Raw genomic sequence first — 14,204 nt, 5'->3', positions numbered from 1 at the left:
TAGGAGAGAGAATGTTGGATGGATTACCTAAAGAAGAATACTGTCAGGAACTGCACATGATGAGAAAATATGAAATGATTCCTATCTGCCCCAATGGAAGAAAAACTTGCATCAATGTGATCACAAATCCTTAAGATATTGAAAAAGTGTAATAATGACAGTAAGTTTCTTGAATAATGATTTTTCAGAATATATGTGAAAACAAACATAATTTGGGAATTTGTTAACTATTTTTACTTGTTACCCTGTTAAGTATGGTCCAGGAAATAATACTGAGGCTACTTTCACTACAGTTCTGCCACACACTCCTCCTTTATGCACAAGACTAACCAACCTTTTTCTACATGGGTCTTGATTCCAGCTCTTCTCTCCCGAGCTTTCTGAGCCATTTCTCGAAGCTTCTCCTCATGTTTCTCCTTTTCCTTTTGGGCCATCTTTCTCTCTACTTGAGCTCGCATCTCTACTGCCTCACGAGCCTATCAGTCAAAACAAATATTAAACTATGCAAATGATTATAGTTTATTACTCATGAAAATAACAGACACACAACTAAAAGACCTCAGACATCCAACCTCATTTTAAGCATGAAAACACTAATCCTTTAGCAATTTTGTGACCTGCCTAATATTAGTTCAGTGGTACACAATGGATAAAGCCAACTTTGTTAAGACCCAAGTTCAAATCCTGTTTTTAGATACTTACTGTGTGACCTTGAGCTAGGGATTCAATTTCTCTCAGCTTCAGTTTTTTTATTCCCAAAATATGAGAGTTGGACACATTGGTCCCTAAGGTGCCTTTCAATTTCTAAACCTATGATTCCAAAATCTTGATCATTTGTTTCCAATTTCAGCATGCTATTCACTGAATCATACTGTACTGCCTCTTAGGAAGATATCCTAACACAAAAAGAATTAGCAAACTTAGTTCTCCACTTCAGTCTTGCTGAGTTATAAAACTCAAGAACATGATTCAACTTAATAAATCAATGTTATCCATGAATTTTTATAAAAAGAATCTGAAATCAAAATTCCATTAGTCTAATATATGACATATTTAGGTGTTAAGACACAATGTGAACACAGTAATGGAGAATGGGAACTATAGAACATCTGCTATGAAAATTTATATATGGACACAAATCTTGTTTACTCAATATTCTTACTGTGATGTCCTTTTCTAAATACTGTACATACGCCATACCATTTTCAAAGACTGAAGTGAATAGGTGATACCATTCAATTTCATTTTCTATGGAAATCAATTTCTCTATTCACTTAGATTTTTTTTAGTACGTGACATAAATGTTATTGCAATGATTTGATGAACTGAAATTATATATAAAGTTAGGATTGTCTGAATTAGTGCCAAAAGCAGAGGATTCAGAAGGATCTGGGTGTCAGACTTAGCTTTATGATTTACTAGCTGTGTGACCTTAGACAAGTTATTTTACCTCTAAGATCCTCCTTTCTCATCTGTAAAACAGGGGACAATAAATGGCAATTTATTTCTTTCAGAATTTGGATGATAAGAATTTTTCCTTAATTGGTTTTCATGGTACAGAAACTAAAGTTCCCAAGTCAGCTTAATTAAATGGCAAAAAAATTCTAAATATCTATATCTGGCATGAAGTGACACTGCTTTCTTAAAAGTAACTGAAGAGGGAAATACACGATCTTAAAAATTTCATCAAAAAATACAGACCAAAGATAAAGACAAAAACAACAATAATAAACCAAAGATAACATTATTTCTAATTCATAACAAAAGCTCTTAAATAAACAAATTTTAAAATACCAATCCAAACTGAGTAGCTTCTGATATTTAAATTTAGCAAAATAGGTGAAAAAGCTGAATGACTTAAGTATACAATGGTATTCGTATATTTAGTTTGTGGAGAACATGAGTTTGCAAAATTTGAAAGATCAGAGCTCAGGGAAAAAACAATAACAACAACAACAAAAAGACAAACCTTTCTATCAGCAATGTAAAGAGCTTCAGCTAGTTTGGCGAAGTTTTCATTTATGTGGACTGTCTGCAGTCCTCTCCCATCAGCAGCCAGACGTTTGTCTAATGGAATAGTATAGCCCTGGTATGAAAGACAAGCACTTATCATATGAGAGACATTTTTGAGCTCTTTTAAAATAAAAGTAAATTTCTTACCATTTTGTGGATGCAGTTCATTTTTCTGCATTTCTTACAGTCATGTTTTATATAGGTTTCTAAATGTTTTAATACTTTAAACATACCTCTTTTCCCCAGAGTACCTGTTTTAAGCTGATTTGTGATATGACTATTGGTAAGCACTATGTACCTTAGCCTACTCTCACTAGTTCTAGAAAGTTAACTCTTATGGTAACAATAGCTAAAATCAAAGGGCCAAATGGCTGCCCCTTAAGTGCCTAATCATACCACTCATCATGGAATAAGCTATAATTATCAAGAGATACTTGCTGTGCCATGCATGATGGAGCTTACCTGAAACCACTACAGGGGAGGCTAAAGCTAGTGGATCACGAACCTCAAAATTCTGACCTGCAGTAGGGCCAAGCCAACTCAATATCCACACTAAATCAAGCACCAATATGGGGAGTCCCAAGACCAGGGAAACACCAAGTTGCTTAAGGATGGACAAAGCAACCTAGGCTGATATTAGAAGTGACTGAAGCTCTGGAGCTGATCAGTAGTGGGAATTGAGCCTGTGAGTGACCATTTCATTTCTAGTCTGGATGAGATAGGAAGACATTTTTAAAAAGAGACAAAAACAACAAAAATCTATTGTGTTAAATACCAAATTCTTAGCATTATGATATAGTGAATCCTATTAAACCAAAAAGTAGCCTAATTTAACTAGATAGGTTAAGATGTGGTGTTTTTAAATATGTATCTCATTTTAACAACTCAGGAAATACAACTTAAATGTCATATAACATATAATTTGATTGCCTTTATTTTTCTATATTGCAGGCTTCAAACTACTCAAAAGAAATGAAATTAGGCTAAAGGTGTATATGTACTTCATAGGACAGAGTGTTATATCTCTTTGTATACTGTGTGTTTTATCTCATAAGCTTCATAATTTGTTCATGTTAGTACATCCTGGATTTTACTAAATAATTTATGCCATACACATATGTACATAAGATATACATATATCTACTAATTGGCATATACATTTTAAATTTTATTATAAAAATATTATATATTTATTTCATTGGCAGAGCTTCCAGGAGTCAAGGGAATGTTTAAGAAATATATCACATGCTATATGATCAATTCTGATGGACATAGCCCTCTTCAACAATGAGATGAACTCAAATCAGTTCCATTTGTTCGATAATGAAGAGAACCCAGCTACACCCACCAAAAGAACTATGGGAAATGAGTATGAACCACAGCATAGCATTTCTACTCCGCTTGCATTTTTCATTTCCTTCTCAGCTTATTTTCACCTTATTTCTAAGTCTGATTTTTCTTATGCAGCAAAATAACTAGGGATATGTATACATATATTATATTTAACATATACTTTAACATATTTAATATGTATGGGATTACTTGCCATCTAGGTGAGAAGGTGGGGGAAGGAGAGGAAAGGCTGGAATAGAAGGTTTTGCAAGGGTCAATGCTGAAAAATTATCCCATGCATATATCTTGTAAATAAAAAGCCATAAAAAAAGATTAAAATATATATATATATCTCACACATTATTCTGTGTTATCATTACTTTCCTAAATCAACTTCATTATTTTATTAAACTTTATGAGTTGTAAAACATTCTTGATGCCCTCAAGTTGGGAAAAAAAATTTGGACATAAAGCAGTGATTCCACTGATCCTGAGAGATAGTTGGATGGTCTTATTTTTGCCCACTAATATCTATGTTCCTGAGCAATGACTTCTAGAAGATATTACTTTTTTTTAAAATTAAAATTAAGTTTCTTTTCTCTCCCTTTTACTTCTTATCAACCTAATGGAAAAAGAATAAAAGGCAAAACTCTGATAACAAATGTTTCCCCCCCAACTTAAGGTCGTTAGGACTCCTCTACAATTCATAAAACTGAATAAAATCATAAAATCTTATTTTAGAAAAATAATAATAGAATATAACACAGAATAAATTTCTTAGTCTTTGTTATGGGCTCTGGGAGTTCTGCCAATTAGTAGATATACATAGAGTATGAATTGTTTAGTGAAGTCTAGAATGTATTAGCATGAACAATGAAACTCATAAGAAAATATGGACACTATATATACCCTAAATATATATACTCCTAAATACCCCACTCTGTTTTATGTAGCACTTCTAGTCTGATTTTTTTTGGAGGAAAAAAATTGGTATCTGATTCTGATCCCTATGATACAAGCTTTTTTTGGATATAACAATTAATTCTCAATGACCCTTTTCTGTGCGCTTTTACTCTCAAAAATTGGCTAATATATTCTATATAGTGTTCACAGCCTGATACCTTGACATTTCCATTACAATGTTTAAAAAAAAAATCAAAATGTATAAACTGTGTGTTCCACTCTGAAAATAGACAGCTAAGTGAGTTCTTGAGGTTTAAAGTAATGCTATTCAGGCTGAAAAATCTTTCATGAAGTTCCCCAGTAGGATATAATATTAAGAGACTGATTTTTATGACAGCTTAATTACCTTTGCATTTTTCCAGTTTGAAATACAAGGTGGAATTTTCCATTCTTGCTGCTCTTTCACAGTCATCTGAGATGGGGAAGAAATAAAAAAGTACAAGACATTTTTAGATTTAAAGTCCAACTAAAAATCTGTATATGAATTTTCTCCTTAAAGACAGCTTCACTGATAAACAATTCTAATAGGTTTATGTGAGTTTTGTAAAAAGCAGTATTGTTGTATAATGATCAAGGTTGGCCCAGAAAAGAGTTGAGAAAATGAATACTTTTCTTCATTGTAGAGGTAGGAGACCACGAGTGTAGAATATTGCATATATATATGTTGGTTTGTCTCCTTTTTAAAACAAATATTTATTACATGAGAAGGCTTGGAGTTATAAAAGATAAATATATCTGGAACTGAATGTGATGCAAAAAAGTAGCAATGTTTTTCAAAAAGCAACCATTATCCCTATTTTAGTAAGTATAGTATACCATGGTCTTACATATATTTCCAGAAAAATTTTAAACAAATGCATAATACTCCCAAAGTTTATGGGAGAAAAATCTTAAGAACCTAGAAAATTTTTTCAGTAGTTATAACTCTAGTATTAACTTTTTTAAATTTCAGAACCAAATAGTAGAGCATGATTTCTTTCAGATACAAACTCATTATTTCAGGAGAGGTAATACTAAGCATAAAACTTCAGTTCTCTGGAACCTATCAGGATTTAATCCTTCTCAATTTTCAAGATAACTAAGAATTATATGTTTTAAGGAACAATTTTTAAAAATCCCAATTGGAAATGTTTCTAAAACTCATCACATTTTCTGAATTTCTTAAAAAGAGATGTTTTGTTGATGATTCAAAGTCAATGTCATGACTATAATTTATAGTCTGTGTGACTGTGATATAATAAAGTGACATCCTCAGGGCCTTTTGAGTTGAGGTATCATTGGCAAAGGCATATTATTCAAGTATCATCTCCATTTTATAGATGAAGAAACAGAGGCTCTGGGATGTTACCTCTTATCTTGAGTATCTCAAAGCTACAAATCAAGAGTGAAAGACTTAAGAATGTAATGACCAGTACCTTTCGACTAGGAGAATGCATAACAGGTGCAGGAGGAGAAGGAGGCCCACGAGGAATTTTCTTATTAATTCTAAGAGAAGAAACAAAAGTATAACCAGTGAATGATATCTCTCAATTTTTTTTTCAGAACAGACAAAGCTAAATATACTAGTTCATTCCTTCAAAATTAAGCACTTACTTGAATCTTGGAGGCTCCATTGGATCTTTTTGCATTTCCACCATCCGAATAACTCTTTGCTTAGCTCCAGAATTGAAAGCTACTCCTTGCTGAGATGGTGTATACCTGAAGGATGACAATAAACATGTAAATTGTTCAGCTTTCAAATTTTCATTTCCCATACTGGTATTTAAATACAAATTTGTTAATAGTCAACATAATTAATCAGCAAGCTTATTATGTGCCAAGCACAATGCTAGGGAATGGGTATATGAAGAAAGGGAAAAATAGTCTCTTCCCCCAAGGAGCTCACATTCTAATGAATAGAGAAAATATGTCCAAATACATACAAAGTAGTTGAAGGTAACTAAGAAAAAGACAGGAAAGACCTCAAGCATAAGATGGGATTTGAGAGGAATCTTGAAGGAAATTTAGGATTCTAAGAGCCGAAGGAAAGAAGGAGAGTATTCAACAGTCAGTGCAAAGGCTTTGAAACTGGAAATGAGTTGAGAGGAATAGCAAGGAGGATAATATGTCTGGATCACAGCACACAAAGAGAAGTAAGTATAAGAAAACTGGAGATGTTTGAAGAAACCAGGTTATATAAAAATTAAGGATCAAAAAAGGGATTTTACACCTAAATCCTAGAGGTAATCTCTGGGATTTACTGAGGATGGTGATATGGCTAAGACCTCTTTTTTTGGAAAAAAATCACCAGCATCTATGTGGACACAGATAAGGCAGAGACACCAATTCCAAGGGTATACCAATAGAGTAGGCAAGAAGAAAGGGCCTGTATCAAATTGCTAATTCTCTTAGCAATCCCTTAGGAAAGGGGGATAAAAGGGAAGGGAAAAAAAATTTAGAATCCAAAATCTTATTAAAAATGAATGAACACTTTATATGTAACTGCAAAAAAATAAATAAATAAATAATACTTACTAAAAAACAAAAGAGGTCTGACTCAGAGTGATGACTGTGTAAGTGGAGATATATAGATGTATGAAGGGAAAAAGGACAAGATATGCCAACTAATTCAATTGAAAAGTTAGTGAGGATGAGTATCTAGGGTGATGTTGAGATTCCTAATTCAGGTATAGACTACGCAGCATTGGTAAAAGGACTCAAGCAAAACCTAAAACTAAAAACAACTATATATGCAGTTATTTACTTTTCTATCACACCTTTAATCATGTAATTTCTTAGTTTCATAGATAACAAGTTAAGAAAAAGGGGGAAAAATCCTACAAGATTTCCTATAGTTAGTTAGTTCCTATCTAGTTATTTTTTAATAGTTAATAAGTTTTTAATAGTTTTAATTAGTTCTAGTTTTTAATAGTTCTAGTTATTTTTAATTTAGTTACAGCATAGAAACTAATTTATAGAGTCCTTGCTAAACACTAAATATTCTTTCAGAGTTCTACATGGGGCAGCTAGTTAGTGCAGTATATTGAGCATCAGCCCTTAATTCAGGAGGACTTGAGTTCAAATCTGGCATTAGACACTAGCTGTGGGACCCTGGGCAAGTCAACTAACCCCAATTGCCTTAGGGTGGGGTGGGGGTGGGAGTGGGAGTGGAGGAAGGGGGAAGAATGCTCAAAAAACTCTACATTTCTCGTCCTGCCAAGAAAAAGTTGGTTAAACACAATGCTAAACTTAAAATGGTATATGAATATTATGGAATATTATTATTCTGTAAGAAATGATGAGAGGCTGATTTCAAAAAAGCCTGAAAAGACCTATATGAATTGATGCTGAGGGAAGAATAAAGAACCAGGAAACATTGTACACAGTAACAAGATTATATGATGATCAATTGTGATAAATCTGGCTTTTCTTAATAATGTAGTGATTCAAAGCAATTCCAATAGACATGGGATGGGAAATGCTAATGGTATCCAGAGAAAGAATCTATGGAGATTGAATATGGATTAAAATATAGTATTTTCACCTTTTTTTGTTTTGTTTTGTTTTCTTGGTTTTTTCCCCTTTAGTGTGATTTCTCTTGCCTAAGATGACAAATATGGAGATATGTTTAAAAGGACTGCATAGATTTAATCTATAACAGGTTGTTTGCTGTCTTGGGGAGGGAGGAGATAAGTGAGGGAGAAAAATTTAGAACACAAAGTCTTACAAAAATGAATGTTGAAAACCATCTTTACATGTATTTGGAAAGATAAAATACTATTGATAATAATTTTTTTAAAAGAATTTTTTAAAGAAAAGAAAATTTCTGGACAACAAATCTGTGATATATATACAAAAAAACAGTCTGGAAAACATCCAATGTACTATCAATGAAATAGCTATCACTTTAAAATAAATGGCAATCAAAAGGACTCAATGAACTTTAAGCCACTGAATAATGAATAATTTTTTACTCATTTTTACTAAGTAGGACAACTAATTTCTTGGAGAAGAAACCCTGAATACAATAACTCATGTTGCTGAAGTTGATATTAAAACTTTTGAGACAAAAGACAATTCGTTTGATTCATACCGGATATACTGAGCTGGAGCTAGTTTATCTGCAGCTCGAACTGGCATAGCAGCAGCAACCTTCTGAGACACAGATTTCTCTAGGGCTACCCTTGTCTTTTCTGTTATCTGAAATCAAAGACATGATTTTAAGTGGCTTGATAATCAACAAGGTTTAAATTTTTTTAAACTAACCATCATTTGTATAAATTTGTACCTCTTTAATGGCTTCTTCATCAGGTCTTTGAAGGTCTGGGTCATCTGCATTCATAACTTCTTTGGGTACCAGGTCAGTGTATTTGCTATAAATGACCTAAATTGGGTTAAATGTAACAAGAATAAGAAAGAGTAAAGAGCAAAGACAGCAACCTTATTAAATTATTTTAGAAATGAAGGTGTCCTCTTATTATAAAGATAAATTTAGGATACTCATTCTATTTTTTGGATTTAAAGAGAAAAAAAAAATATTGGGGAAAGGAACCACATATGCAAAAATGTTTGTGGCAGCTCTTTTTGTGGTAAAGAAATGGAAAATGAGTAGATTCCCATCAACTGGGGAATGGCTAACTAAGCTATGGTATATGAAGGTAATGGAGTATTATTCTATAAAAAATGATGAACAAGCTTAATTTAGAAAGGCCTAGAAAGATTTACATGAACTGATGCTGAGAGAAACAAGCAGAACCAGGAACACATTGTACATAATAATAGCAAGAATATGCAATGATCAACTATGAAAGACATGGTTCTCCTCAGTTGTGTCTAATCACAAAATTAACTTGAAACCCCAATAATAATTTAGCGTACAAGTTATTCATTGCCTCTTATTCTAGTATTCTAAAATCAATAATCGGTTTTAAGCAAGCATCACAAAGATTTCTTTCTCACAAAGCTGAGTGAAAGATGATGTAAAAAAAAAAAAAAGGATTCTTCTATGATAGTTAATTATAAAACTCAAAAATTTTACTGTTAAAGTATCAAATGTGGTGAAGAAGCTCAGAATATTCCAGAAGGCAGAGCCTGAGGGTTATCTGAAAAATACAATATACTGTTGTAAAGGTGTCAGGGGGCATAAATGAGCTTTGTGAAGAAGATAAATCTATAACTCGCTATTGCTAAACAGATATTTTACTTATGTGAAAATTAGCAAAGAAACAGATTGTCAACAATGATTAAGTCTAGCATTTTACCATAAACAGAGTAAAACTATATCTTCAAGCTTAACCAGACACCAAGTTTGTTAGATCAAACAATAAAAAGTAATGACATAAGAATTTACTTAGGTTCACTTCAGATAAGACAGGTATTTTCTCTGGAAATATACTTTAATGCTTCCTGGAATATTTTATTGTCAATAACTAAAGGATACCACACTTTCCAGGCCTTGATGATTTCAGAAGGAAAAGAAAACAAAACATGAAAGCATTCACTGAGATTCATCACTGTAATCAAAGAATCAAAATTCTTATAGTTCTTATTATGATTTGCTCCAATAAATCCTTTCTGGATTCCATACATAATAAGAAACCTGTATGAATAATCATTTTATATCCTATGAAGAGATATTCTTAATGTTTCTAGCACTCTCCATTTGGAAGAGGCTGTAAGTTGAAGTTATCAAAAATATCAACATTTATTAAGTACCGACTATATGATGGATCCTGTGCTAAGGTTTAGGGATACAAAAAGTGGCAAAAAGATAGTACTTGCTCTCAAGGATCTATCTAATGAAAAAATCTATATCTAATGAAAAAAAATATATACAAAGCAAGTCATATGAACTGAAAGGGAAAAAAACAATTAAAATGAGTTAGATAAGGTTTTCCAAAGAAGGTAGGATGTTTATTGGAACTTAAAAGTAGCCAGAGAAATCAACAGTCAGAGCAGAGCAGAGAGAACATTCCAGACATGAAAGACAGTTATAGACAATCCTCAGAAGTAAGAAATGGAGTTCTTGTTCATGGAACAGTTGGGAGGTCAGTGTCACTAGATTGAAAACTACATGTTGGTGTGCAAAAATGTTTGTAGCAGCTTTTTTTTGTAGTGGCAAGAGATTGGAAACTGAGTGTATGCCCATCAATTGGGAAAAAGCTGAATAAGTTACAGTACAGGAATGCAAAAGAATATTATTGTTCTATAAGAAACGATCAGCAGGATGATTTCAGAAAAGCCTGGAAAGACTTATATGAACTGATGCTGAGGGAAGTGAGCAGAACCCAAGAGAACATTCTATATAGCAACAAGATTATGTAATGATCAAACAGTGATGGACTTGGCTCTTTTCAGCAATGAAATGATTCAGGATTATTTGAAGTGGGAGAGAGGGAGAAAAATTTGGAACACAAGGTTTTGCAAGGGTGAATGCTGAAAATTATCTTTGCATATATTCTGAAAAATAAAAAGCTATTTTATAGATATACAATAAAGTTATAAGAAAAAGAAAAAAGAAAACTACATGTTGGGGAAAAAGATCTGAGAAGACTAGAAATGTAGGATAGGGCTTTGGATGCCAAGATTCTGGAAGCAAAAAAACCCACTGAAGTTTACTGAATGAAGAAGGTGACATGATCAGACCAGTGCTTTAGGATCACTTTAATGGCTAAAAGGAAGATAGACGGGGTGGAGAGAGACTTGGGGGAGGCATACTACCAGCAGGCTTAATACCATTTCATTTGAATTATCTTTATATTGTGGTATTAATTATCTTATATTTCATTCTTTTCTCTCATACTTTATTTTTCATCAAAAAATTACCTGGTGTTCATAAAATTTACCTTTTGTACTGATTGGAGTGTCCATAACATGGGAATTAAATAATCTTCTAAACAACACAGTAAGACTCCTTAGCATTTATGTATAGTAATCTCCCAGAATTTTAGAATCTCAGATTTACCCAGAGTCACTATAACTAAAAAAGCTTAAAATAAAACCTTCAGAATTTTCCTTTCCTGTTTTATAAAAACTGATTTTCATAGTAATGACCCCCAAAGCATCAAAAAATTCTGAACAAAAATATTAGGTTTGCATATTTTAATGTATTTTACTTTCTTCTAATTTGATAAATACATTTATGGTATATAAATAAGTGACTGAGTACTACCCTACTCTGAGGCCCACTAACCATTATGAATAAGTAAATACTCTCTCAAAGGATTTCCTTCGGTTTCTCAGGTTTTTATTGTATTACATTAGATCTTGAAGCAAGAAGCTATCAAGTTTTGTTAAAGCTTCAAACTACTCAGTGGAGTTAAAGGGAAAAAACCCCAAAGTAATATATTTATCCAAATAAAATGATAATGATCTACATCTTAGGACTTTTGATTATTAAATTTTATCACCTTTTTTTTTTTAAACCACTTTCTTGGCAATTGCTATTTCTTCTAAGATTAAGTAAATTTAACAAATACAGTAGTACATTTTATTCCAACATCTTTAATGTTACTCCATTTGCTCTGAGCAATATGATTTATAAAAAATTAAGTGATACTTCTTTAAGTTAATGATAGTGTAGTCAAAATTAAAACCTGAATTAAAGGCTAACCATGTGAATCTTTTAGTGTTTATAGTAATCACAATTCAATTACATGATTTAACCTACATTATATTAAGATCCAAGAAACAATGACCTATGATCTATACAATGGTTCTATTTTAAACACAGAAAGGATCAATAATTCATGAATTAGAAGATAAAGTTTTAAAATAGTCTCTAGAAATTCAATTGCTTTATTTTTTAACCTACAAATATAATAAAAACCTGCTCAACTGAAATTATCAGAACATTCCTTTGCCATATTCTATTGTCCTAATTTGCGGCTCTTCCCCACTAGAAAAGTCAATACAGCAGTACAATTATCATCTCAAGAAGTGGAGTGACATGATGCTGGAGCTATCTACCCCCAACTTAAGAGTTGCAATAGCAACCTTAAGGCATGCAACTGTACAGATATACCAGTGCCAAGTATATGAGATGTTTGTTTTGTTACTTTAAAATTCACTCTTTTCACTGATATTCCTAGTAGTCAAGGACAACTTGTTATGTCTGCTTTAGAAATCCTGAAAGAATAATTTATTATATCAAACTTAATCCCAAATAGTCTCTGTTTACATTGGAAACTTGAAAACACAAGAGATGGTAATAAACTGATCTTCTCCAATTGTCTCCAAACTGTACAAATGGGATTAAAAAAAAAAAATCAGTCTCATAGATGGCAGAAGCATAATATTTTTTCATTTTCCATATCCTTTCCTCCTTCCTGCTTGAAGTTATCTACAAAGATTGCACGACCACTTTGTTAGATTCTTGTTCAAACATAAATTAATCTAGACAGCCTTATCTAATTCTGAGATTTTTTTTTTTTATAAAATCTACAAAATAATGGATTACCTTGTCCTTTGATTGTCCCTGTCGAGCAATTGCATCATATTTAATTTTTCCCTCTGCATCCACCTGAATGGCCAATGCGTTGGACATTTTCTTCTTTCTTCCCATATCCAATGGGTACTGGGCCACATGTATTTCTGGAAAGGCACCTCCATCTCCAAAATCCTGCACAGAGAAAAAAGGGAAAAAATAGAGTACTCAACTTGATTTTCAAATTTAGAACAAATGTGTCAAGCTAAGGATCTCAGCATATCTTCAGAACAGTGCTTTGAGACCAAGGTACATAGTACTTTCTATAATAGTTATGCTACAAACCAGCTGCCATGTGAAAAACAGCACTACTTACTAAACTATAATTTTCCAGAATAACTAAAAGTTAAATAACAAACAACAAAAACAATCCTAAGATAAATGGAGCTTTCTAATGAAGACTTAAGAATTTTTTGTAGGTTAAAATAAAACAGTATATCATTAATGGTCTTATACATCAAAAGCATTTTAATTTTAAAAGACAGCCAGCATTTTTAATCTAAGAACCATTAAAATGAGAAAAAAAAATCCCCAACAATGAGCAATTAATATGACTCATTCCAAGGCTATGACAAAAGCAAACATTTCTCACTATCTTTCCCGCTGTATTTTATACTACTCACCTTTGCACATTTTATATTCCATCCAGTGTATACCACCCACTATTCCCTGAATTTGTCCTGTCCTGACCCAATTCTATGAATTTGTACTTTGACTGGAGCAACTCCTTTCCCTTGAAGAACATCACAATCTGTTTAAATTCTTCCCTTTCTTCAAGGCCCAACTTTGGTGTCATTCTCTAATAAAATTTCCCTGATTTATTCATTAACAGAGATCCTTTCCTTATCAAAATCTAATATTCTGACATCTCCTAAAGTTACCATGTTTTTCTTCTAGTACTTAAAGGATCTGTATTTTAGCAGTCTGCATACTGTTTCTATTGATGTAGGTTATAACTTCATTATACCTTAATTCAGACTCTTTGAAATTTACTATGGCCCACAGCAAAAATGGGCTTTTCATCTTGCAGCCAACTCAACGATAAATCTCTAAATTTGGTCAGAATGCACCTGATTGTCATATTTCTAGTTGGTCAGTGGGCTCATTCTTTAAGAATTTCCTCCTTAGTGCCACTTGCCATAGTGTTAAAGAACCCAGAACCACTACAATTACATTGACCACTATATTTTGGTCAAAGTACTATGTTCTAATTTGTATACATTTTTATCTCCCCCTACTAAATTTAAATTGTGAGCTCCTTGAGAAAAAGAACCACTGTTTTTCTGTATTTGGATTGCAACATTTTATGTGATATAATCAACACCCACAATAGTGAATAAAGTGAATATAGTGCTGGGTTTAGAGTTGAAGAAGTTAATTCAACTTTGGCATCAGATGCTTATTAGCTGTGTGACCCTGGGTAAGTCACTTA

General features: G+C 32.5%; 1 protein-coding gene across 1 annotated transcript in view; it reads right to left on the bottom strand.

Moving 5' to 3' along the window:
- Positions 1–14,204, bottom strand: part of SNW1 (SNW domain containing 1) — a 28,773-nt gene that overhangs the window by 8,361 nt on the left and 6,208 nt on the right. Inside the window, exons 3-10 of the mRNA XM_051977506.1 lie at positions 12,746–12,907; positions 8,576–8,671; positions 8,381–8,487; positions 5,902–6,006; positions 5,724–5,793; positions 4,655–4,720; positions 1,970–2,086; positions 335–476 (exon numbers count right to left, since the gene is read on the bottom strand). Of these exons, the coding sequence (XP_051833466.1) occupies positions 335–476; positions 1,970–2,086; positions 4,655–4,720; positions 5,724–5,793; positions 5,902–6,006; positions 8,381–8,487; positions 8,576–8,671; positions 12,746–12,907 (865 nt within the window). The remainder of the gene's footprint in view (positions 1–334; positions 477–1,969; positions 2,087–4,654; positions 4,721–5,723; positions 5,794–5,901; positions 6,007–8,380; positions 8,488–8,575; positions 8,672–12,745; positions 12,908–14,204) is intronic.

The sequence above is a fragment of the Antechinus flavipes genome, chromosome 2 (genome assembly GCF_016432865.1).
Source record: "Antechinus flavipes isolate AdamAnt ecotype Samford, QLD, Australia chromosome 2, AdamAnt_v2, whole genome shotgun sequence".
Lineage (NCBI taxonomy): Eukaryota > Metazoa > Chordata > Mammalia > Dasyuromorphia > Dasyuridae > Antechinus > Antechinus flavipes.
The sequence above is the reverse complement of the archived record's forward strand: the minus strand, read 5'-3'. Positions and strand labels throughout refer to the sequence as shown.